The sequence below is a fragment of the Macrotis lagotis genome, chromosome 3 (genome assembly GCF_037893015.1).
Source record: "Macrotis lagotis isolate mMagLag1 chromosome 3, bilby.v1.9.chrom.fasta, whole genome shotgun sequence".
NCBI lineage: Eukaryota > Metazoa > Chordata > Mammalia > Peramelemorphia > Peramelidae > Macrotis > Macrotis lagotis.
Window position 1 is genome coordinate 123475368 of NC_133660.1, and position 26763 is coordinate 123502130.

The 26763-nt window shown below is 35.7% G+C and overlaps 1 protein-coding gene and 1 long non-coding RNA gene across 8 annotated transcripts in view; one reads left to right on the plus strand and one right to left on the minus strand.

Moving 5' to 3' along the window:
- The window catches only part of ZNF827 (zinc finger protein 827), a 249568-nt gene that overhangs the window by 113193 nt on the left and 109612 nt on the right, over positions 1–26763 (plus strand). For all 7 annotated transcript variants that reach the window (XM_074229196.1, XM_074229197.1, XM_074229198.1 and 4 more), the window contains 2 exons: positions 18427–18666; positions 25171–25228. In XM_074229196.1, the coding sequence (XP_074085297.1) occupies positions 18427–18666; positions 25171–25228 (298 nt within the window). The remainder of the gene's footprint in view (positions 1–18426; positions 18667–25170; positions 25229–26763) is intronic.
- On the minus strand, positions 4360–18189 carry LOC141517818 (uncharacterized). The gene is made up of 4 exons (XR_012477001.1): positions 17766–18189; positions 16801–16903; positions 10910–11040; positions 4360–4601 (listed from the first exon to the last, which is right to left on the minus strand). It is a non-coding gene; the product is annotated as an uncharacterized LOC141517818 (long non-coding RNA).

Here is a 26763-nt window from a genome sequence, read left to right on the forward strand (position 1 = left end):
GCCCAGTTTATGGTGTCTAAGATAGGATTTAAAACTCAGTTCTTACTAACCCCACATCCAGCTCTATCTACTTTATCTATGATTATTAAGTTCTTGATCGCATGGCCCTTTTATACTCTAAAAATGTTTGTGAACTACCCCATGCCCCCACAACAAATAACTTTTGTTTATGAATTGCATCTATTGATAATGTTATCTGTTGACAATTAAAATGTCTTATTAAAATAGTTTTGATCATGGAGGTCCTCTGCAGGAGGGACTGCACTTTGTGCTACCCCTCAAACTAAAACTTTAAATTTCTTGGACTCCAAATTTGTGTCTTATTTTGGGGAATGTGAAACTAATGTATGTCTCCTTCCATCCCTTCCTTCTTTCCTCTTTTCATTCCTTCCTTCCTTCACAGGAATTAGGAGAATCTATGAAAGATCATGAATTCAGAGCCAAAAGTAGCCTTGGAGGCCATCTAGTTCACCTTATTTTATGGGTGGAAAAAAAAATTAGATTAAGTAACTAGCTCAGGATCACAACAGTAAATACATGGCAGAGACAAAATTCAAACCTAGATCTGGTTCCACTTCCAGCATTTTCTCTTCATTCTGTCTTGTTAGATTAGCCAAGTGACCTCAGAGCAGCTTAGGCAAAAACCCTTTTGACAGAACCAGTAAATGCTAGTGTGGAGAAAAGGGGCAGGGTTGAAGACTTTTGGGACAAAGGAAGCCTAAGAACATTTTTAAGGAAATTAAGCTTATTTTCCAATAGAAAATTTGTCAGCCATAGTAAGTAATTTTTTAGATATATACATCATTTCACATCTAATATTTTTGAAGGGGAAATATAGCTAGCATTACCATTTCTTTACCAATCCCCTTGTCACATTATTTGGAGAACAGTTTGGGGACTGCTGAGCTAGATCCCTGCCTCCTAAACCTCCTGACAGAAGTAGTTCTTAGTTTTCCTTGCCTTTCCGGAGTTTGTGAGATCAGCAGGAATTGTTCAGAGGCCTACAGGCACTAGAGGAAGAAAATAATGGCCAGGTCCATAGAAGGATTTGTGAAGGCCCATTAATCACAACGAAGTGACAGTGAGGGAAGCTGAGATTTATTGGATGCTAAAGGGTAATAAATGGTGAATCACTTTAAGGTTAGATCAGATGCTTTAATTGACCTTTTCTCTTTTTTTTTCTTCTAATGTAAGACAAGAACACTATACTTTAGCCATCAGATGAAAAGCAGGTTAATTTTTAAAATGAGCTCATTTGGAATAACACCAAATGGCATATTTACTGTTTAAATGAATCTCCATAGCTAATTTCCAATGAAATCAGTAAGTGAAAAGAAAGCAAAATGCTTGGCTAAGATTTTAAATTAACAGCAAGATACTCAGACTCACAACTGATGAGGACTGAATTACTATCCTACCATCAAAATTCCCTAGCATGTGTTACTTTAAGATAATCCACAGAACAAGAATTTCCCGGGCGACTTTGGAGGTTTCTTTGTATATCCATTCATTTATTTGAAATTGACAGTTTATTATTTATAGGTGAAACAATAATGGAAGGGGAGCTTCCTGAAGTAACCAATATAATCTTCATTAATTAGTGTGCTGTGGTGGAAAGAATGTTAGACTCGGAGTGAAGGCACCTAGTTTCTCTAATGGGATCTAGAGCTGCCCATTTCCAGAGATGAGGACATCCAGAGATATCCTTTGCCCTGGTCAGACCATATTTGGAGTATTCAATACAGTTCTGTGGACCACAGTTTAAAAAGGACATTAATAAATTGGGAAATGTCCAGAAGGCGAAGACTAGGATGAAAAAGTACCTTGAGTGCATGTCATGTGAAGGAATTGGTTGTGGGAACTGGGAATGTTTAGCCTAAAGACAAGAAAATATGGGGTGGGGAGAGGGAGATAGTTATCTTCAAACATCTTCAGAGATGGTCGTGTGGAGGAGAGATTAAATTTGTTGTGTTAGGCCCTAGAGAGTAGATCCAGGAAAAACAAATGAAAGCTGAAAAGTAGTAAATTTAGGTTGATGTTAGGAAAATGTTTCTAACCTCTGGAACTGTTCAAAAGTAGAATGGACTACCTTGGGAAGGGTTGGGTTCTCTCTCATTGGAAGTTGAAATGGAAGAGCCATTTGTCAAATATACTATGATGGTTACAGGAAGGAGCTCTTTGGAGCTGCATTGGGCATAAATTGCACCCATGGACTCTCAGCTTCTGTGTAATTCTAGTCCAAATTCTTACTTTCCCACTCATTGAGAGAGTGATGTTGGTCACTTGACTGTTGTTTTCTCATCTATAAAATGAGGTGTTATTTGAGAGCTCTGAATCTGTATCTTCAAGTCAATAAAATACACTACTTAGCTTATACTTAGCCATATAAATAATAATAACAGTAATAATAACTGACATTTATATAATACTTTGTATAATTGGATTTATGATTGCTTTGGTAGTGAGTGTTCCTAGGAAGGGACTGATTCTACCAGGAAACATCTTCTCTGCAACCTGTGATCATAGAGAGTTGTCTGGAGGACAGAAAAGTTAAGTGATAGGCATGGAGTCTCACAATCATTTTATTAGTCAGAAACAGACAGACCCAGGTCTGCCTCACCCCGAGGCCACCATTCCTCTATCTCTAGCTCATATGCAAAGCATGATGTAGACATTATATTATTTTTGTCTTATGACAAACTGTGAAGTAGTCACTACCTCTATTGTCCCCTTATTAAAGAGGAGAAGCAGACTCACATAGGTTTTGACTTTTCTAGGGGACACTTAACCAGGAAGGGTCAGATTTTCAATGAGGTCTTCCTGCCTCCAAATTCATGCCATACTCCTGGACAAAACTTAATTTGATTTATCTTTATAACTCTGGTCATTGGGTTCTTCGTTTAATATTTAATTCTAGTACATAGAATTATTAAGACATCTTAGATGTTATTAAGGCCAGTTGTATCAAACTCAAATAGAGATTCCTGCTGGCTGGCTGCATATTGACTTAGAAAACTATAATTTAATATAACATATATTGTATTGTACTTTCCCTTATTTTTAGAATATTTCGCAATTAATTTTAATCTTGTTTCACCCCATTCATAAATGTGACTTCTAAACTTTTTTTTTTGGTTTTTTCAAGGCAATGGGGTTAAGTGGCTTGCCCAAGGCCACACAGATAGGTAATTATTAAGTGTCTAAGGCCGTATTTGAACTCAGGTACTCCTGACACTGTGCCACCTAGCTACCCTAAACTTTCTTAATTATACATTTCTAATCAGTAAAATTATTTTGAGCTCATCCTAATAGTCTCTATTTATTTGTGAATTTTATCTACATATTTCCTTCTTTTTTTTATATATAGTAAAAATCCACAAAAAAGATTTTAATAAATGAAACAAAAATAAAGATTTTTTTTTTTTAGGTTTTTGCTAGGCAGTGGGGTTAAGTGGCCTGCCCAAGGCCACACAGCTAGGTAATTATTAAGTTTCTGAGGCCAGATTTGAACTCAAGTACTCCTGACTCAGGGCCAGTGCTCTATCCACTGTGCCACCTAGCCACCCCATGTTTTTAAATGTTATTTTATTTTGTTAATGACTCAAAAATGTTTTACCCTTCCTAAAACATTTTATAATTGAATGTGCTTCCTATTTTTAAAATCTTTGTTTAATATTTTATGATACAGTAATTTTAAAGTTTTGGGTTTTAAGCTAAATTTATTGTAGGTCTTTATTTTAGTGATGATAGGTGAAAAAGACACATTGATCCAAATGGAAGAAAGTACTCTGCTTACTAAGTCACAATCATTTTTCAATACCATCCACCAATTATACAAATATTTTTGTTACCATTTGATTAATAAATTTCCCTTTTTTCCTTCATTCAGTTTATGCTAAATACTCCAAAAGTTTATGTTTTTAACAAATGAGTTCAAAATTCTTTTGAAATTCTTTATTTGGAATTCTTTTTCAACAGGTTGGAATACTCAGTTTCCAAGTTTTTAAAGTTTACAGCTATAGGAGTATATTAACATCATTGACATCAACAAAGTCATGCAACAATGGCAATGTTTCCAATATCCACTTTCAAAATATCCTTTCCACAACCAAGATCAATTTCTTTCTTACTCATTGTTAAAGAATCACCTTTACTTTGAAGAGACAGATCAAGTATGTTGATTTAAAAAAAAAAACTGTTCACTAAATAATATACTGCTGACAGCTGTCTGTCACTCCAGATAAAGGTCAGCAAGTTTGGCCCACCTTTCTTTCTTTCTTTCTTTCTTTCTTTCTTTCTTTCTTTCTTTCTTTCTTTCTTTCTTTCTTTCTTTCTTCTTTCTTTCTCTCTCTCTCTCTCTCTCTCTCTCTCTCCTTTTTTCTTTTAAAGTAACTTGTAAAAAACTTCTTCACATTTAACAGCTCTTCTAAGCACTTTCCCACAGGATGACTAATGAGTCTCTGTGGTATAAAACCTTTCATGGTTAGTCCTCATCTCACTACAAAGTACTATAAAGATTCTGCTTCTTAAAGGTCTCGCTTTGATGACATCCTGTGGCACTTGTATGTCTCTGTCTCCAACTTGTTCCCACAATGTTTTCTCTATGAGTGACAGTAAAGGAAGAGGGAAGACAAAGCAGAACAAGAATTTATTAAAAGTCTGTTAATGTTCCAGAAACTGTGCTAAGCATTTTACAAACATCTCCTTTGATGTCATGACAACCCTGAAAAGTAGGCTATCATTATCTACATTTTGCAGGTGAGGAAACTGAGGAAACAGAGGTGTGTGTGTGTGTGTGTGTGTGTGTGTGTGTGTGTGTGTGTGTGTGTGTAGTAAGTATCTGAGGCTGAATTTGAATACAACTCTTCCTTGACTCCAGGTCCTGTATTCTATTAACCATGCCATCAGCTGCCTCCAATGAATGAATTTCATAGCTAGTGCTATCTCACTAAGGTTTTGCATAATCCTTTTTATAAAATTCTATTCAAAGCTGCCACTCCCATCAGCGGCTTACATAGATTTGTAGAGTTTTTCCATAAAATATCATTTTTATTGAAGAAACTACTTAATACTGAGAATACATCTTCTCCAGGACATCTATTCTTTAACAGCTCACAAAAAAATTGTTTTATGTGCATCTGTTTCATTACTGCAACAGAATATAACAAATAACATAAACTGAGACAAGTTAGAAACATCTGTATTTTCATACAATTCTATAGCAACCCTCTCACATTGTGTATTTTTTCTAATATTTTTATCTTCAAATATTCAGTAGCATTTTATGTGTGTGCTGATATTTGGAGCTTTTTAAGATTTTATTTATTTTGAGTTTTACAGTTTTTCCCCCTAATCTTACTTCCCTCCCTCTCACCCCCCACAGAAGGCAATTTGCTAGTCTTTAATTGTTTCCATGGTATACATTGATCCAAATTGAATGTGATGAGAGAGAAATCACATCTTTAAGGAAGAAACATAAAAGTAAAAGAGATAGGAAGATCAGACAATAAGATATTAGGTTTTTTTCCCCTAAATTAAAGGTAATAGTTCTTGGTCTTTGTTCAAACTTCACAGATCTTTCTCTGCATACTGATGGTATTCTCCATCGCAGACAGCCCCAAATTGTCCCTGAATGTTGTACTGATGGAATGAGCAAGCCCATCAAGGTTAATCATCACTCCCATGCTGCTGTTAGGGTGTGCAGTATTTTTCTGATTTTGCTCATCTCACTCAGCATCAGTTCATGCAAATCCCTCCAGGCTTCCCTGAGTTCCCATCCCTCCTGTTTCTAATAGAACAATAGTGTTCCATGACATACACATACCACAATTTGCTAAGCCATTCCTTAATTGAAGGACATTTACTTGATTTCCAATTCTTTGCCACCACAAACAGGGCTGCTATGAATATCTTTGTACAAGTGATGTTTTTACCCTTTCTGATGTTTGTTGACAAAGGAATGCATTTAGTTTCTTTTGCAGCTTTTTTTTGCTATGGTTGGACAAACAAGTGTTTTTCCAATGCTATGTATGTGACCTTTTGTCTTTAGCTGTTAAGAAATCTGAAAAGAGCTCCTAAAAATGTGTCATTAATTTTAGTGTAGGTCATAAAATACCAGATTAAATACAATCATCATTATCTTTTGCTTTATAATATAGATGAGGACAAGCTCATTCTAGAAGTAGAGTTGTCATTTTTCTTGTTTATTTTTGCTTGGCATTATTGATATTCTCTTCAGTTTTTGATTTTATTAAAAAAACTTTTTGTTGTTGAAACTCAAATTTTAAATTGATTTTAATTTTGAAATTTCATCAAAATGTAAGCCACATGTCCATTTTGGGTAGGTTTTCTTGGTTAAAATTAGATAACACATATAACACATAACACATGTTATTTACAATACTTGACTAAGCACAGGTAAAGTATAGTAAGTCGCAGTATACTGAAAGTATTAACCTCCATATTTTGGAACTCCTGTTGTACATATGACACATGACCATCTGAAATGAAAACTGCCTATTGTCAATTTTTATGTTAAATTAATTTTTTCCCTTTTTAAATAAAAAGTAAACTTAATTAAAAATGCTAACAGTACCACCATCCCCCTCATGCACACACCCCAAGTAGATCATCCTACATGCCTCACTTGGATCATCATTGGGCAACACCAATCTCTTCAATTCACAGATGAGGAAAGTGAATTTTAAATTTGGGTCAATGTAAATTTGTAAATGGAACAGTCAGAATTTTAACATGGTTCCTTGGAATCCAAAGCCAGCATCCATGTATTTGGTCTAGTGGCAAACTTGCAGCAATAACATGGTACTCTGTGGGCAGAATACATTAGCAATTACCCAATTTAGTTCTTTTTAGCAAAAACCTGTTGCATTTATTATTGACTCAATTCCATTCATCATGCATGGAATAGTGGAATTAAAAAAAAAAGAAATAGAGAAGACTAAAGCAACCATCACATTGCCTTAGGGGACATCATATGTTACTACTTATGATTGGGAAGTTGAACCTCCAGGGCTCACTAACTGTTATCTACTTTTAAGATTTTTTGCTAAACTAGTTTGGGACATATTCAGTCTTGGCAAATCCAAGAATTAACCATATCAAAACACCTGATTCTCCCCATGGAGGAGGTTTTGTGGTTGAATTGGGTTTTTTTGGTTTGGAGTTGACGCCTGTTTATTTCATTTGTAAAGTTCTCTGAACAAAATAATTTTTCTTACTTTTCAATATATTCTTCTCTCTCTCTCTCTCTCTCTCTCTGTCTCTGTCTCTGTGTCCTCTCTCTCTCTATCTCTCTTTTCCTCTTTTTCTTTTCTTTTTTCCTTCCTCTTTTCCTGCCTCTCTTCTTCCATCTATTCCTTTCTTTGTTATCCCTTCCTTTGCTTTTCTTCCAAATTCCTTTTCCTTTCCTTTTTCTTTCCTTTTTTCATTGCTTTCTTCTCTCATTCCTTTTCTTTTTTCTTCATTTTCCTTTTTTCTTTGTTCCTTTCTTCCTTTTGGCCTTCATTCTCTCTTCCTTTCTCCCTATTTCCTTTCCCTTGAGAAAATAACTCACAATTTTGATCATATTAGAAAAACATAATAAATTACCTTTTAAAACATAGTAAATTACCTTTTAAATAAATGTAGGGTCAAGGAAACACCAGCTTGTCTTTATAGAAAAAAATCTTAACATGATCATACTATTATGAAGACATATTTCACTTTCAAATTCTCTTTTTGAATATTTGCTTTGAGGCAGAAATTCTGTTCTGACCTTCTGGGGTTGGTTGAGTTTTGCATGGTTGGTTGGGAATTTTTTTTTGTACTTAGAATGCCATAAAATGTTAGCACTGGAAGGGATCTTATAGGTCATCAAGTTAACCCTTTCTTTTTTTACAGAATAGGAAACAGGCTCTTAAAAGACTTGAGTAACTTACTTAAAGTCAGTCAGTTAGTTAATGTCAGAGCTGAACCAAGTTCCTCAACTTCCAATAGTGTGCTCTTTAATCAATACCATTGTTTTTGCCCCTGTTTCTCACATTGGTCCATATTGGACACACAGCTCTTTCTATATGTTCACTTCCTCTCCACCCCCTTTCATTTACTTCCCCTCCACCCCCTCCATATTGGAGAATAGTCTGCTTGAAATCAGCTTTGGTAAGTTTTGTCTATATAAGGTGATCACATATGAAAACAAATTTTTTTTTCATAAGGGCAGAAAAATCAACAGCACTTTTTTTTTGCAAGGCAAATGGGGTTAAGTGACTTGCCCAAGGCTACACAGCTAGGTAATTATTAAGTGTCTGAGACCAGATTTGGACCCAGGTACTCCTGACTCCAAGGCCGTTGCTTTATCCATTATGCCACCTAACCGCCCCTCAACAGCACTTTTAAAAAATAATTTTTATATTTTCTTTTTTATGGGGAGCTTAAAATCATCAACAAATAACCATTTTAGTATATACAGAAGAAAAAAAAGAAAATTACACGAGAAATTATGAATTATTGAACATAGTCTGCTTTTTAGGAAATACGTTAAATATAACCAGAACAAGACATTATCTATCTATCCATTAAGGTGGTGTAGTGAATAAAGCACTGTCCTTGGAGTTTGGCATGGGAATTTGAATCCAGCCTCAGACAATTGACACTAGCTGTATGACCTTGGGCAAGTCAATTAACCCTGACTGTGCCACATTCAGAGCCATCTCCAGTCATCCTGATTCATATCTGGCCACTGGGCCCAGGTGACTAGAGGAGAAAGTGAGGCTGGTAACTTAGCAGAGCATTCCCTCATTCAAATTCAATTCATGGACTTGTCATGATATCACTTCCCTGATGTCATGATCTTTGAGATGTATGTATGTATGTATGTATGTATGTATCGATCTATCTATCTATCTATCTATCTATCTATCTATCTATCTATCTATCTATCTATGGTAGTGGATAATGGCTAGAGCACCAGACCTGGAGTCAGGAAGACCTGAAGTCAAATCCTTATTCAAATACTTACTAGGGCAAGTCACTTAACCCTGTTTCCCTCAGTTTCCTCATCTGCTTATTTTGATTCAAGAATTGCACATCATGGAGGACTTTTTTTCCTTTCTTTTTTAAAATTTTGTAACTCCAGAGAACAGTGTCTTCCATGTTGTTTGAGCTTAAGAAATAAATGGTTTTTCAGTGAGAACTGAAGGATTTTTATGTCTTTTGCCTTTAGGAAGGCAAAAGGACTAGTTGAGGATTTCAGTAGCCAAATTCCCAAGAAAACACTTTGTACACCTTTGGACTTATAGATTGCTGAAACAGGAAGATTCACAATGGAAAAGCTACTAACATACTGGAAACCTATATTGATTTCCACAAGTTCTTGCCATTTTCCACATGATGATTTTTGTGGGAAACTGATCAGGGTTGAGGTGGGGATTAGTCCCCTAAGCTGAAGTCACACGGTCCAACTGAATTTTTGTATCATGATGGATGATGAAAGTTAGAAGTCTTTCTGTCTGATTTCCAGTGATTCTAGTGGTTCTAATGTATAAGTGCTGCTCTGTAAGTTTTAAGTATTCAGTGACTCAGACACCTGAAGGAATCAGGTTTCATACTGCAAAGTCCTTCTGGGTCTGATGTAGAATTGTATTGTCTCCTGGGATGGCATATTGGATATTCAGGGTTTTGAGGTCATCCAAGTAAAAAGCTGATTACTAAGACAATAATAGTTCATCAATAGCTTACCTAGAAATCTTTCAAGGTTTCTGATGAGCACTTATATGAACTGATGTGTGAAAAAGCAGATGAATAAGCAGAACCAGAAAGACAATATTCCTAAGGATTATGGTCATTTAACTGGAAATAAAATAGGAACAAAGCAGTCAAAATGGACAAAACTTGGCCCCAAACAAGAGATAGGAGAAAGGACCTCCCAAGAACTTCTGCTTCTTGCAGAGGTCCAGAAGATTGTGGGTATAAACACTGAATTATAAGGCCTGACTTTTTTGATGAACACATTTTTATTCTTTGATTTAAAAGGATTGGTTCTCCTTAGGAGGAAAAGGAAGGATGAATTGGGAAATAGGGATGATTTAAAAGCAAAAGACATTTTAAAATTTTCTAAGGAAAAAAAAGATAAAGAAAAAAACTTTCCCCAATCAGAAATACAACTTCGCAGGATACTGTTTCTCTACAATTTCACAATGAGAATTATTTCTTTGGGGCTTAGACCACCCCCTCTGTTGTCTCCTGGGCTAGCTAGGTGGTGCAATGGATAGAATACCTCGTCTGGAATCAGGAAGATATGAATTTAAATCTGATCTCAGACACTTAATAACTATGTAACCTTGGGCAAGCTTAGCTCTGTTTGCCTCAGTTTCCTCTTCTCTAAAATGAGCTGGAGAAGGAAATGCCAAACCATCCCAATAAGAAAACCTCACATGGGTTCACAAAGTCAGAAAAAATAGAAATGACTGAACAACGACTGTGGTGTCCTTCCCTACTATTTCAAATGCTTTACTCTCTCTGGAAGTATTTATGGAATGGCTCTTTTATCCCAAGGGGCTGTATAATACCTTTTTGACCACCCACTCTTTGCATTCCTCATCATGACATAATATCAACTCTGACCATTACAACTCTTTCTCACTGATTTTTCTACTTCTTCCAGCCACTCTGTTCCAGTTGAATTGAACTTCTTGCCCTTCCTTCCTTGAACACATCCTGTACTTTCTTGTCTCCTCTGTTTTGTTTCTTCTATTGGAATACCATGTGCCCTAATTTCTGCTTATCGGATAGATCATAGTGGGTGACAAAAGTGAGAAGTATCTCTATCTGAGTTCTAGGATTTGGTTTATTTTTCACTCTGTCCTAATACCATCAAAATCTTAGCTATTTTAAGATCCACCTCAAATGTTACCTGCTTTATGAAGCCTTGCCAAGTGTGTTCTCCAGCCCCTGATTACCCTTGAGATGGCAATAGTTCATTGATAGCCTTCCTGGAAGATCTTCAAGGTTTTTCCATGTTGAAAATTTATATGAACTGATGCACTATGAATAAGCAGAAGCAAGAAGTTAATATTCACAAGGATTAGGGCCATTTTACATGGAAATAAAATATGGACAAAACAATCAGAATGGGCAAAGCTTGACCCCAAAGAAGAGGTAGGAGAAGGCACCTCTCCCAAACCATTTGACTATAATCTTTCTTTATAATGATTTATTTATACTTCTCTTATGGTATATCTAATCTGTCCAATATTATTGCTGTTTGTCCACTTATTCAGAATTGAATTTAATTTTCAGCAACACTTTTATCTTTTTATCCTCTGTTAAATATAACTCTATGATGATGCCACACAGTGCAAAATTCATTTCTAATAGTACGTGAATATTTATTTGTTAAGTGAATATAAGAACAAAATAAGAAATTCCTTAGAGAACTTGTAGTCTAATGAGTTTTTACTTTCTTGTTCATATAAAGAGAGAAAAACATTATTAAAGCAGCCTCATATTATTTTTTTCTTGGAGGTGATGATGATTTTTAAATCAGATAGGGTCTGTGACTCACAAAACTACTTATTTCAAAGAAACCGTGGCATTAAATTGTATTTCCAAACTTCATTACATATCACTATCTTAAATCTTGATTCCTTTTCTTTAAAACAGACTTAAAATTAAACAGTACAACTAATTGAACATACCTTTGATTTATTGAGAGATGACTAGGTTGCACAGTGGTTAAAGAACTATATGACACTGACTAGCTGAGTAACTCTGGACAAATCACTTAACTTCTGTTTACCTCGATTTCCTTAACTGTAGAATAGGAACAATATTAGCACCTACCTCTCAAGGTCGCTGTATAGATCAAATGAGATAAAAATTCAGCCTCTAGTGCTGGTTACATAAATAATCCTGGGCAAGTCATTTCATGTCTCTCTCAGTTTACTCATCTGTAAAATAGCATCTACTTCCCAATGTTGTTGTGAGGATTGAATGATAAAATTTGCAAAATACTTTGCAAATCTTTGAGTGCCTTGTAAATGCTAGCTATTTTCATTATTTGTATTTTAATCAATTAATTTGAATATCTGCAATGCCCTCCCAACTTTTCAAGCACTGACTATAAATCTTTGCAATGATTCTTGGGTGTGCTCTATATTTCTGCCTCTGATTTTTCCATATGGCATTGTTTGATAAAGGTCTTTCTAGATTTCTTTATGTGTTGGTCTTAATTGTATTGTAATATTCCATTACTTTAACTTGCTCCAGTTTATTCAACCATTCCTCTATTATCACATTTAAGTTGCTTCAACTTCTTTGCAATTACAAATAAAACTCCTGTGAAAAGTTTTGAACAGATGACCATTTTTTGTTTGTTTGTTTTTGATAATAACCCTTTCAGAGTAGTTCCTAACAATGAAATGATTAGTTCAAAGGGTATGATTATTTTTGTAACCTTTACCATGTGATACTGCCAGATGGCTCTTAAAATGATTCTGCAATTTTCCAATTTCACAAACAATGAATGAATGTACAATTTTTCCGTATCTCTTCCAGTAAATATTGATTTTCTTTGCTTTTAACTATTTTTGCCAATTTGATTGGTGAGTGGTGAGTTACCTCTGGATTATTTTAGTTTTCATTTCTTTAATTCTTAGTGAGGTTAAATTTTTTTTCAAGTGATTATTAACAATCTGTGTTTCGTCTTTTGAAAACTCTCTGTTGCACTATCCTTTTCTACATGCATATTTAATCCTATACCAGGTTATGTTATAGCAATTCTTTTTTTTTCTTTTCCCCTAAAAATCAAGAGGAAGTTCTTAGAAGATTGATTTATTTTAAAAAAAAAGAACTCATTTGTTTTTGTTTTTTATAAGGGGAAAAGAACAAACTGGCCCTGGATGTGTAGATGTGACCCTAGGGGTGTGGGAGCCTCAACTGAGAGAGTAAATGAGTAGTAACACAGCTGACTTAATTCAACCATAGCTTATGTCAGCTTGGCCCAAGCAAGGAGGAGGCAGGAGGATGCAGGATTAAGTGGGAGGGGTAGAGTTTAAACAGAAATAGAAGGTTTGAGACAAAAGGCAGAGCAGCAAAGGTCAGCCTGACTCTAATCCTAAATTTGGGGCCTGTTCCAGAGCTGGATGGCTAACTGGGGGATGGGCGACAGAACTCCTTGCTCCATAGGCCACCACCTGAGATTCACACTGATCCTAGAGCAGTCCTCTGGAAATGGTCGGACTCAACACTAACAGGAAATGCTTTCTTTCTTCTCCCCTTTGATGTTGATTCTACACTCTTTGGGCGATAATAAGATCTTGGCCAGAACTTTGAGGAAAGGGGGAGAGGGAAGGGGCTGGCCATCAAGGCGTGGTTGCTGGTTGGAGTGGAGAAAGCTTTTAGAATGCAATAGGTCCAACTTGCTCTTTGAGTCAATCATAGAAAAACCCTTTTCTTGAGCCTGGACTAAATCAGGTAGAATGTGAATGGTGAAGATTTTTATCGGTGTTTGTACTTTTTTTTTTTAAAGGTCAAGAGTTGTTATAAGAGAGGACAGAAAGCACTTCATGTAAATCGTTCTTGGAATCATCCCAAGTAGCTTTTAAGGCTAGCTTCATGTCTTGCCGTGCTTCAAATAGCAAAACCTAGGAGTGCTTTTTCATCGAGATAGGAAAAAACTGGGGAAAGGAAATGGAAACAGAAAAAGAGAGAGAGAGAGTCAAATGGTAAGGCATTTTGCTGTCTTACTCTTTGACTTGGGGGAGATTTTGTATTATATATCAAATGATTCCCTTTCCCTCTATACTTTAGATTTCTGCATGGGCCATATAAAGACTGGATAATGCAGGATCCTATGACATCATTTAAGTGCTCTGTGATAAAAGCTTCTGTTGTTTATTCCCTTAAATATTAAATAATTTAAGGGAAGATGCATAAGAAGAACCAGCATGGTGGCTAGACTTCCACTGACAATCAAACTAGGGTTCAGAAGAATCATTGACATTTTATCAGCTCTCTAAGGATGAATCTGAAGGGGCCACTGTAGTTACTTCATGCTTAGGGAGTTAGCCTCCCTTGATGGCCAAGAGTTCTGAGTTTGAAGTTGGATGACCTGTGGTCAAATTCTATCTGTATGGCCTTGGTCAAGATAGTTATATCCTTCTAACCTCAGTTTCCTCTTCTATACCACCCAGTACCATATTTGTAAAGCACATAACACAGTAGATACAATTCAAGTGTTTATTCTCTTCCCACCCCCAACTGCCTCATGTCTTCCCAACAAATTTTAAATTCCTTGTTCCATAAAATTCACTCTACTCCAAATGCTTGCCACATTATTTCTGGCACAGGTGCTAGGTGTGCAATAAGCATTTTTTAAATGTTTGTGGACTTGAAACCAAGCGATCTTATTAATGATCCACCTTCAATTTTGCTATAACCCTATGAGATACCTAGCACAAACATTATAATCTTCTTGGGGTGAGATTCAGATTTCTAAGACTAGACCCTCCTACCTTCTACACCTTACTGCTTCTTAAAATATGATTAAAAACAGGACCCAGGATTCCTAGTTTAGGAACGCATTGAGGGGTGGCTAGGTGGCGTAGTGGATAAAGCACCGGCCCTGGAACCAGGAGTACCTGGGTTCAAATCCGGTCTCAGACACTTAATAATTACCTAGCTGTACGGCCTTGGGCAAGCCACTTAACCCCATTTGCCTTACAAAAAAAAAAACACCTAAAAAAAAAAAAGGAATGCATTGATTGTTCTACCATGTATAATTTTTCCAGATATAGACATACACACTTAAGCACATACACACAGATATATATACATATCTATATATATATATATATATATATCTGGATTTTGATCCTGCTTAATATATACATATGTCCCTTATATACACATATAAATATATAAACATATGTGCATAAATAAATATATATATATATGTATATGTGCATATGTGTGCATGATTAAAGACCAAACCCCTAATATACTTAGCTGAGGGGAAAATATGCAGCAAATTGCAACATTAATGTATATAATTATTGTCTTTTCAAGTATTAATCTCTCTCTCCTGCACTTTATTTTGCTCTAGGTGGTCTTGGAGCTCAGATTCTTAACTACCAATAGAATATTCTTGTCTCTGATGAATTTGATTGTAACACTACTATAAGGTGATGGACTTCCTTGCCTTTTAGATCTTAAGCACAGTAACACAAAACCTTATGCACGCACATTCACACACATATATGATCAGAAACTCCTCCAGTTTTGAGTCCTACCCAAACATTCTTTGCTTATTTGGAGATTACTAAACAATCAGAACTATGCCACTTGAATGTCTCAAACATGCCAGGACTTTGTCAGTTAAGGGGTGGCATGGTAGGGAGAACTGGACTTCCTGAGAATAAGTCTTGACTCATACTGTTACTAGCTTTATGATTCCTGGGTAATTCATAAACTCATCCATAAACTGAGGACAATAACAGTACCGACCTCTCAGGGTTGTTGCAAAAATAAAATGAGATTACAAATGTAAAATATTTTTCAAGCTTTAAAACCCTACATATGCCAGTTATTATTATTATTATCATCATCATCATCATCATCATCATCATCATCATCATCATCATCATCATCATCATCCTAACTGCTAGAATCACTCTATCAGCATTAGGACCCAAGGGCCCTCATTCTTGCGAGCTAAGAAAAAGATGCTTATCTCCTCAGAAGGACTGAGTCATTCCCTAAATGGAAGTTCACTGGAAGGGTCATTCCAGTGGGGTATAGAAACAGGGTTTCTGGGTTTGGAGTCAGAAGACCTAGGTTGGAATTGGTTGCATGGTTCATTATCAAAGACCAAAATGACATCACTATGTTAGAGATGAGTTACGGTGTGACTGATCAGATCAGTAGGAGTTTGTAATACTCTACCACAGGTTGGGCACAGATAGCCCCTGTGAGCACCTAGGGTAGCATTTCTCATTTTCTTGAGCTGATTCAATTCTGCCTTGCTCATAGAGAATAGCACCCTCTCTGATGAGGGCATGCCACACTGGGTGGTGTTATGCCAGTGTCTCCCATGTTGTTTTTTGTTTTTTTTTTCTTTTTAATTCTAAAAGTTTTAAGAGAGACCTCTGGAGTGTCCCTGAATCACTTCTGATCTGCTTTGAGTGCTTGCCTCCATAAAACAGTCTTTTTGGCAAGCAAACATTGGCATTCTAAGTACAAGGCCAGTCCATTGTAGTTGTGCTCTCTATAGTAACATTTGAGTGCTTGGTAGTTTAGCTCAAGAAAGGAACTCAGTGTCTGGTATCTTCTCCTGCCAGGTGATCTTCAGAATCTTCCTAAGACAATTCAAATGGAAGCAATTCAGTTTCCTGGCATGGTGCTGGTAGACTGTCTAGGTTTCAAGGACATACAACAAATAGGTCAGCACAATGGCTCTGTAGACCTTAAGTCTGGTAGTCAGTCTAAGACATCACCCAAATGGCTTTCTACCACTTAAACAAGTGACTTCCTCCTTGAGTTTCTCATATTCCTCTTGCCTATATAACTGGATTATATGACTAAGATTCTTTCCATTTCTAAATCCTATGAATTATAAAATCTCTGAGGATCTCTATCCAAAGGATTCAAAAGCACATTCAAATGCCTAGGGATCCCTACCAAAACATACCCTTCTTCGCTACTCCTGCCTCTCCCCCCCCCCCCCACTCTACTACTCATAGGCACTGCCTTCCTTATGTTCCAGCTCTTCTCTACACTTGTCACAAATCCAAAAAGGTTACCTACCACCTCGCCTGTTACCAGTATTGTGGTCCTCTTCAAGCCATCTCTCATTAAAGATAGTTTCAACTGGACTGTGCTTCTTCAGTTGTTAGAGCCCATTTGCAAACTAGAGATGGGATTTAAATAGGTGAAGAGAAGACAGTGTTTTATATCTAAATCTATATGTATGTAAATTTGTATATATACCAAATATATATACACACACATATATGTATGACTGTATATGTATATGCATGCATATGTTCTAAATTGAGTTCAGAAACAGTTAAGGGGTCATTGCCATAACTTGAGTTAAATATTAAAGCTACATGGTATTATAGACAGAGCACTTGAGTATTGCAATTCTGCCTTCCTCCTAATTAGATGATCAGGAACAAGTCCTTTAGGCCACTTTACTGAATCAGGTACTTGTATCAAGGTACCTTCTAGTCCTAAATTTCTAAGAGTCCGCAATTCTGATCAGATTTGAGATCACTGGAGTTTAAAATTTAGGACTCTCATTTTATTGGTGGCTGTTTATATTACATTCCCAACTCAAGAAATAAAATGATGTCATGCTAAAAAGATGTGTTCAAATGCAGAGAAGAATCAGGTTTGGATTATGGACAAAGGATTAATTTTTCTTTTCAATAATAGTTTAGGGATTTTCCCCAAGTCCTCAAAAGGTCTATAACTCCCCCTCTTCCCTTCCCAAATTATTTTAAAGTATATATATTTAATCCTTGTTTAGACAAAGTATCATAGAATGACAGATATTTCTGTTGGGAGGTTTTCAAAGTCTATAGAATGTTGGGGGAATGTGGGCTTTGTGGTTGGGAATGACAGTTGAAAAAGATTATATGAAATATGTGTCTCTCAATGGAGTCAAGAAGAAGATGTTTCTATGAGGATCTAGGAAGAATTTGTACTATGCATGCTTTACTTTTTTCTGAAGAGTTAAATGCATTTTGACATCTACGAGGATTTACTTGCTAAACTATGGAGAGGGATTTCATGAGAGGGTCAGATTTTGGGAGAAGTTAGAGAGAAGGTTCCTCCTGTCATTGCTGGTAAGAATCTGAAGAAGACACTGAGGAGTAGAGATCTGAGGAAGCTGTTTTCATCTCTGCCTTCCAAAGATAATTTGAGGAGACCCTATATAAAGTCTTTTTTTTTTAAAAAGGGAAGAGGAATACATTACTGATGCTTTAAGAGTTTGGGGTGCCTTTGGTGGAGATATTGGTCACAGTTAAAGTATTATAAGCTATATAGAAAGGAGTTATATAGATGTCACCAAGCTCCCTCATCATATAAATGAGGAAATTGAATCCAAGGAGATTAAGTGACTTCTTGAAGTCATTACAGCTGTAATATCAAAGGCAAGACTTAAACACTCAGCTTCTGACTCCAAAGTCAGTCCTCTTTCCACTGCATCTTTTGGCAATAATCTGAGCCTTAGAAGTTAAGCTAAAGGATGCCTAGATTTGTCCTGCTAACAGTAATGCACCCAATCTCCCTTGTGAAGCTTTGTTTTGATTCATGGTCCTGGTCCCTAGCCTTGACTATTCTGACTCTGTGATGAGAAAATGGACCTCATTCAGATTTACAAGATTGTGCTGTTTTTGTTTTTCTTTCTTTTTTTTCTTGTAGCTGAAAGCTACAAGGAAACACAGGCAGTGAAGATCAAAGAGGAACCCATGGAAGTTGACATCCATGACTCCAGGGCCTCAATATCACCGAACCGGAATGTTGGCTATAGCACTTTATTAGGGCGAGAGAAAACTGAACCCTTACAAAAGTTGCCAGAGGGTAGAATGGGCCCCGAAAGAAACCTCTTCAGTCAGGACATCTCTGTGAAGATGGCTTCAGAACTCCTCTTCCAACTATCAGGTAAAAATGTTTAATACTCCTGCCAATACATTGCTGGGGAATCTCACTGATCTAGAATAATTGGGAGAAAGCCAGTCAAACAGAGAAGACTTTGAATTATCTAATATTTTTACACAGTTTTATTACTTTGGGTCCTTTCAATGACCCAGGCTAACAGCTAACAAGTCTTGCCAAGTAGAAGTCTAGCCAAAATCACTATAATTAATAGTTAGGAATCATTTGAAATTAGAATATTAATTATTCCCTTGCAAACATCACTGCTTTGCGAACAGGCTAACCATCCTATTTTTAATCTGGTTCATGCTCTTTGTTAACTCAACAAACCATTTTTTCTCCTTCATAGATAATGTAAAAATCAGCTTCAGCCTAGCCTGGCTTAGAGTTTAAGATATCAGCCCAAATGCAAGAATTGTCTATTAAGCACTCATGTCAGACTGTAAGGGTACAAAGACAGAATGGAAAATGGTTCCTGGTCTCCTGTTACAATGTGCCATGAGGTCTGAATTCCCAGGATCAGAATTAATGATATTTAATGATACTTTGGAAAATGAGGGGAGGTTGGGGAGAGGCAGAGTGTTACCGAATAATTTTTAAAATAAAATAGAGACCATATGATATAGTGGACAGAGCTAGCCTCAGAATACAAGTCTTTCCTCTTCCATCTGGGGGGTGGGGGGGGCAGGATGGGAATTCCAGGCAGAGGGTTGTCAGGCAACTCTGCAGACCCTAAGTCTTCAGAGCAGGTGATAATCTGTTTTGATAGATGGGGTTCTCTATCCTAGTGAAATCATAAATCTAATCTAAAAATGAACAAAATGTTAAATTCAATAATAGCTAGTATTTATGCAGTGCTTTAAACTTTCCAAAGGATTTTACAGTGTTATTTCATTTAATCCTTACAACAATCCTGGGAGGTAATTGCTATTATTATTCCATTTTATAAATCAGGAAATTGGTAAATAGTTTAAGTAACTTGCCAAAGATCTATTAAATGTCTGAGGCCACAGTTGAACTCAGGTCTTCCAGAACAATGATCTGTCCACTACCATGCTTAACTGCCTCCAAAGACAAACCTTGCTTTCCATGAACCAATTATTTTAAGCATTATTTTAAATTTCTTCTATGTGTCAGTTACTTTGTTAAATGTTGGGGATATAAAAAAATTAAAAATAATCCTCCCAAACCTTCAATAGCCATTTGTTACAAGTCAGATCTTAAGGAAGCATTGTTAACTCTTGTGAACCACAAGCTAAAGTTACCACATAGAAGTAAAAAATTGCCCTGAAATTAATATCCTTTCCAAGACAGAAAGCTTCACTGAATCCCATGTATGCATATGAACCCCAGCCACATATTATGGTGTGATACACAGCATCTGTGCTAAGAGGCACAGATTTGCCCAGAAATAAACACAGCAGACTCTTCCTCGTATGGACACCCTGCGCACATTAAACAGATAATGCCCTTTCAAACAAATACAAGCATAGTGGCTGAAGAATTCAAATCCACATTGGCCACTGTGTTTAAGTTAGTTATATTGTGGTTTGTTCAGGGGACCATTTTAAAGCAAGCCATGTTGCTGAAGTTTTCCTTATCCTTTCCTTCCCAACCTTCCTGTTGGGAGGAGAGAGAGGGAAGTGGGGGAGGGGGGAGAGAGAGACAGAGAGAGAGAGAGAGAGAGAGAGAGAGAGAGAGAGAGAGAGAGAGAGAGAGAGAGAGGTTGAGAGAGAGAGAGGTTGAGAGAGAGCAAGAGAACCAGAGACAGAGACAGAAAGACAGGCAGAGAGAGAAAGAGGAGGGGAGAGGGGAGGAAAGAAGAGAGACAAAGAGGGAAATCAAGGCAGGGGTCAGGGTGGGGGAAGAGCTAAAGCCAAGGAATTCATGGGTCGCTGACACAGCTACTCAAACCATGGTTCTGTGAGTATCAAAGTCTCTTGAAAGGTTTACCACTTGTCCTCTCAAATAGAGCTTATACTTTCACAGATTCACTTGGCTAAGGAAAAATTAGTTAATTCACTTAACCTTAATAGAATCTAATAAAGAATATTGATCTTGCATACACAGAAGTATTTTTCAAGCACACATACAAAAAATGACCTGTCCCCAAAAGACAAAGATTTAATAGCAATATAAACCTGCAAATAAAAGGTGATGCATTATATTTTATCTTTCATACTTGGTATGTGTATAAATGTTTTCAGTTTCCCAACAGTCACTAGGAGCTCTGGCCATGAATTCTAATGTAGACTTGCCCCTGTGACCCCAAGCAAGTTAGTCCCCCTCACTTTTTTCCCCTCTCTAAAAGAACTAGTAGCCCTGAGTTCCAAAAGCTAAATTCCCTGCTTGTCATGCTGAACAGCCAGAATTAAACTTGTCAACAGGGGAGCAGCATCTTCAGACTAGCATTGTATAAATGAGGGGCAGATATTCTAAATCTTTATTTAAGTGATAGAAAATTTCACAAAATGATCAACTTTCAATTTGCTTTACATTTGAAATTTGCAATCCTAATAGAATGAGCTGAAATTTCTATAGATACTTCCACGAAGCTATTGAATACTGTGACAAGTAGGGGCAGGGGTCAAACATTTGAACTGGATTGGAAAGGCTAGAGTTCAACTTTTGTGTTCCAGAGAGCTAATTAAATAATTTCTGACAGCCACTAGATACAGACCTCAAGACAAAGTAAGGGAGGGTTTACCCCCTTCTTGTCTAATGCTATTTTTTGTCACATGTGACATTTATTAGAATAAGCACTCTTTGGCTACAGCATCGAGAGGTCTTGTAGCTGGTTTTATTTTTGTTGTTTTTTAGGGGGGTTTGATTGTTGTTTTTAATAAATCCCCTCTCAAAAGAGGGCTGACAATACAGAATGCTTAAAGGTTGTAGTCATTGAAGTCTGGTGCTGAAAGGGTTGCTACCAAGGCAATTTTCCTGCTGAATCAGAGCAATTTGAGAAATGTTCAACCAGAAAAATTTAGCCAAAACCATCCTTATCTGCCTAAGATGAAATTGTGGAGTTTCTCCACTGCCCCCCCCCAATTTTTTTTTTTTAAAACAAGCTCTTTGTTACCTTTGGATTTGGTTTTCAAGGGAGTGTGTTTAGGCTGCTAGTTTCTGACTTTATTTGACTATTGACATGTCAACCTATCAGGATAATATATTCATGTGTTTAAAAAGAACAGACTGTGGTACCTCCCAATTACAGACATCACTGACAGTGGAGATACCATTAATATATGATGGTATCAAACATTTAAAGACCAGCTACTTCCAATATTAAATAAATTATTTGGAATAATGGGCAAAGAATGGGTCCTACCAAACAAATATGATACAGATACCTAAAACAAGAAAAGTAAAAACAGAGAAAGAAAATTATAGACCAATTTCATTAATGAATATGGATATAAAAATTCTAAATTAAATACTGTCTAAAAGATTACAACAATATATTGCAAAAATTATATATAATGACCAAGTAGAATTCACACCAGGAATACAGGGATGGCTTAACATAAAGAAAACTTTTAAATAATTGACTTTATCATTAATAAAAGTAATAAAATATAATATTGATAATATAAAATGAAGAAAAAGCATTTAAGTATAACACTCATTTTTATTGAAAACACTTGAAAGTATTGATATAAATTGACTTTGACTTAAATTGATAAAAATCATTTACCTAAAACCATTAGCAAGCATTATTTGTTTATGGGGAAAAGCCTGTTTGCTGCTTTAGATTTGTTTATGGGGAAAAGCCTCTCCCTGTAGGATCAGGACAGGATGTCCACTGTTACCAATATTATTCAATATTGTAGTGGAAATCCTAGGAACAGCAATAAGAAAAGAAAAAGAAATAGGGGAATCAGAATAGGAAATGGATAATAAAACTATCTTTTTTTGAAGTTTATATGATGATGATATACTCAGAAAATCCTAAAGATTCAACTAAAAAGTTAATTGAAATAATTTCAGCAAAGTAGCAGGATATAAAGTAAATCCACATAAATCCATCAGCATTCCTCTTTTTAGCAACAGGATCCTACTAGAAAAGATAACTAGAGTTACCCCATTTAAAATAACTCTAGATAGTATAAAATACTTGGGAATACACCTATCAAAACAAACCCAGGATCTATATGAACAAAACCATAAAAAATTGTGCATAAATAAAAACATTTAACTAAATGGAGAAATATTAATTGTTCATGGATAGACAGGGTCAAAAGATAATGACAATTTTTACCAAAATCAATCCATGCATCCCAGTTAAATTACAAAAAAATTATTTTTGGAACTAGAAAAATATAATAGTAAAATTCATTTGAAAGAACAAAAGGACAAGAATAAAAGGAACTAATGGGGAAAAATGTAAAGGAAAGAGGCTAAGCAGTACCAGATTTTAAATTATATTATAATCAAAACTATTTAGTACTGGCTATGAAATAAAAAGGTAGATCAGCAGAACAAAGTAGATGTGCAATCTGAAGCAGCAAACAAATATAGTTACCCAGTGTTTGACAAGTGTAAAGACTTAAGTTTTGGCAATAAGAATTTATTATTTGGTAAAAAAATTATGGGGAAAGTTGAAAAGATGTCTGACAGAATCTTAACACCATTTACCAAAATCATAAAAAAAGGTAAAAATAGGTACATGACCTAGATATAAAAGGAAATATTACAAGAAAATTCAAACATATGGCCTGTAATATTTTATAGATAGTTGAACAATTTCTGAACAAATAGGAATTAGAGAGTATTATGAGATTTAAATTGAATAATTTTGATTACATTAAATTTTAAAATTTTTGTACAAATAAAACTAATATCGCCAAGATCAGAAGGAAAGCAGAAAACCAGAGAAAACTTTTATCAAAAGTTTCTCAGATAAAAGCAGAAAACTGGGAATAACTTTTATAGAAAAGATCTCACAAAGAGATAAAATTCTCATATCTAAAATATAAAAAGAACTTAGTCAAAACTATAAGAAAATAAGTCATTCCCCAGTCGATAAATTATCAAAGGATATGAACAGTCAACTTTCCAATGAAGAAATCAAAACAATTCATATGAGAAAAAAATGCTCTAAATCTTTGAGAAATTAAAAATAAGCTTGAGACATCATTTTATACCTTTCAGATTGGCTAAAATGATAGAAGGGGATATGGAAAAATTAAGCCCTTAATTCATTGTTGGTGGATCTGTGAGTTGATCCAACCATTTTAGAGAGAGTTTTGGAATTATGCCCAAAGAGTTATTAAACTGTCTATACCCTTTCATCCAGCAATACCACTATGAGGTCTGTTTCCTAAGACAATTAGGGAAAATGGAAAACAACCTTCATATTCTAAAATATTTATAGTAATTCTCTTTGTGGTGGCAAAGAACTGGAAATTGCAGGGATGCCTGTCATTTAGAGAATGGCTAACCAAATAATGGTGTATGTTCATGGTGGAATATTACTCTGCTATAAGAAATGATGAGCTCAATGATTTTAGAAAAGCATGGAGAGAACACTATGAAATGATGAAGAGCAAAAATGAGCAGAACCAAGAGAACATTGTATACGGTAACAATAGTATTGTTTTAAGAATATTTTTGAGCAAGCAAGTCATTTTGATTCTTAGCAAAACATAAATTAACCTCAGCGATTCTATGGAGGAAAATACTGTTTGAATGCAGAAAGAAATATTGCTGTGGTACAGGAAATAATGAGTTATTTGATTTAGAAAAACATGAAAATACTTGGATTTCTAAAGGAAGATGCTATCCACCTTCAGAGAAACAAAAGATAGGAGGAAATAAACATGATGCAGTCTTACATTATGATTAAGAGTGTATATTTGTATATGTGTACGTACTTATGATTATAGATAGCTATATATAAATATCCTTACATACATACATATATACATATTCATGCATTTTATATAGATTTATATATCTACCCATAGCCTTCTTGGGGAAACATCAAGTAAAAAATGAATAGCAGAGAGAGCAAAAGAATACCAACAAGGAAGCAGAGAAAAGCTGAGCAACTTTGAAAACAGTATATAGCATTTATTATATAGATTTACTTGAAATGGAAAATATATTGTTTATATTGAATCCTCTCTTATGATCTGCTATGTACATGACAATTTCTTTTTCTTTTCTCATTCTGTATTTAAGAATTTTTTTTAAATGACCAAAAAAAGACAATATGGGAAGCAGTCATAGTCTAGTGGATATAGTGGAGCATTTAAAATCAGAAGACTTAGGTTCAAATCCCAGTTTTGTCATTAAAATCAGTTTTGTAACCCTAAGCAACTTACTAAATCCCTCCCCAGCCTTAGTTTTTCTGATCTTAAAATGAGTGGTGGGTCAAAATAGTCTGAGGACACCTTCAGTTCTGAACTATGATAACAGGACACTTCGTTCTTATTTTTGTCTAAGGCTAGGAGGAAAAAATGAGTTAAACTCTTTTAAAAAAAATTATCTCACTCTTTCTTCTTACAGAAAAGGTGAGCAAAGAGCACAATCATACTAAGGAAAACACCATCCAGACCACCACCAGGTAGGTTACCCACAGGGGCAATACCCATCTGACCATGGCTAGCTTATTTAAGCATTTGATTCTTATGTCAGTTGTAGCCCAACCCTCTGGTCCCTGGTTAATTATTAATCTTCTATCCTACCACATCTAAGGCTGTGTCTGAGTACCAGTGCTGGAGTCTGATGAAAAGAGCAGAGCAATAAAGGTCTAAAGAATTGTGCTTGTAATACTGCTCTACCAAGGTCCAGGGCCATGGCCTCAGGGCTGGTACTTCACCTCAATTCAATTTAACAGGCAGATATACAGTGCCTACCAGGCTTTGTGCCAGACCTAGGGAGAGTAGTCCTTTCATTCAAACAACTTGCAGTCCTCTATGGGAGGGGAAAAAAAAGAAAATAAACACTAAATAAATATAAAACTAATTCAATGTAGTTTTGGTGATGAGGGAGACTAAACTTGAGTCACTGAGAGATGAATATGTCAGCTGTGGGACTTGAATGCAGAATCAGAGATTTGGAAGGGACTTCCTCAGCTTACTTGAAAGGAATCTCCATTATTACATACTCAGAAAAAGTTCAACCTCTGGTTAAAGGCCTATAAGGAAAAGAAACTCACTTTTAGACAATGTAATTGTTAGAAACTTTTCCCAGACTTCACTTAGCTTCTTTCCTTGTTCTGCCCTCTGGAACCAAAGAGAACAAAGACAAAGACTCTCCATGTGATGTTCTTTCAAAAATTTGAAAATATGATGTCCTTGACTCTTCTCTTGTCAAAGTAAACATGCCCAGTTCCTTCAGTTAGCCTTCATGGGACTAGGACTTAAGGCTATGCTGCATCATTGTTGTTTTCCAGCTTCTCAATGTCCTACCTGACTCCAAGACTAGCCCTGTACCCAAAATGACCTGTCTCACAGAAAGCAGATAACTACAAATGAATTATTGTCATCATCATGAATAATTCTGGAGACAGGGGCTTCATGTAGGTCATATTCAACTTTGAGGAATTCATTCAGTGTCAAATTAAGTCTATCTCCTGGAAAGGTGGAGATCTTTTGTCATGCAGTCATCAAGCTATCAAGAAGCTAATGGTGTTGGGCTTCTGTCATTTTCCTTTACCTCATTGCCTAGTTACATACAGATAGGACATATATTTAGTTCCTGAACACTGGAAACTTTCACCTATCATTCATTAGGTGACTACTATATGCTGGGCAATGAACTAAGGGTTGGAAATAAAAAGAAAAGCAAAATACAGCCACTAACCTTACAGAGATAACAGTCTAATGGAGGCTAACATTAAACAATTCTGGAGGAAGAGTATATAAATATATAATTATATACATATATATATATATATATGTATATATATATTTGTGTGTGTATGTGTATTATATATATATATATATATATATATATATATATATATGACATATTCAAGATAAATTATTATAGTCTCAGAGGGAAGGAAGTAAGATTTAGGAACACTGTGAAATGCTTCTTAAAAATGTAAGACTTGAAGGAAGGAAGCAAGGGAAGCAAGGAAGCAGAATCCTCCTG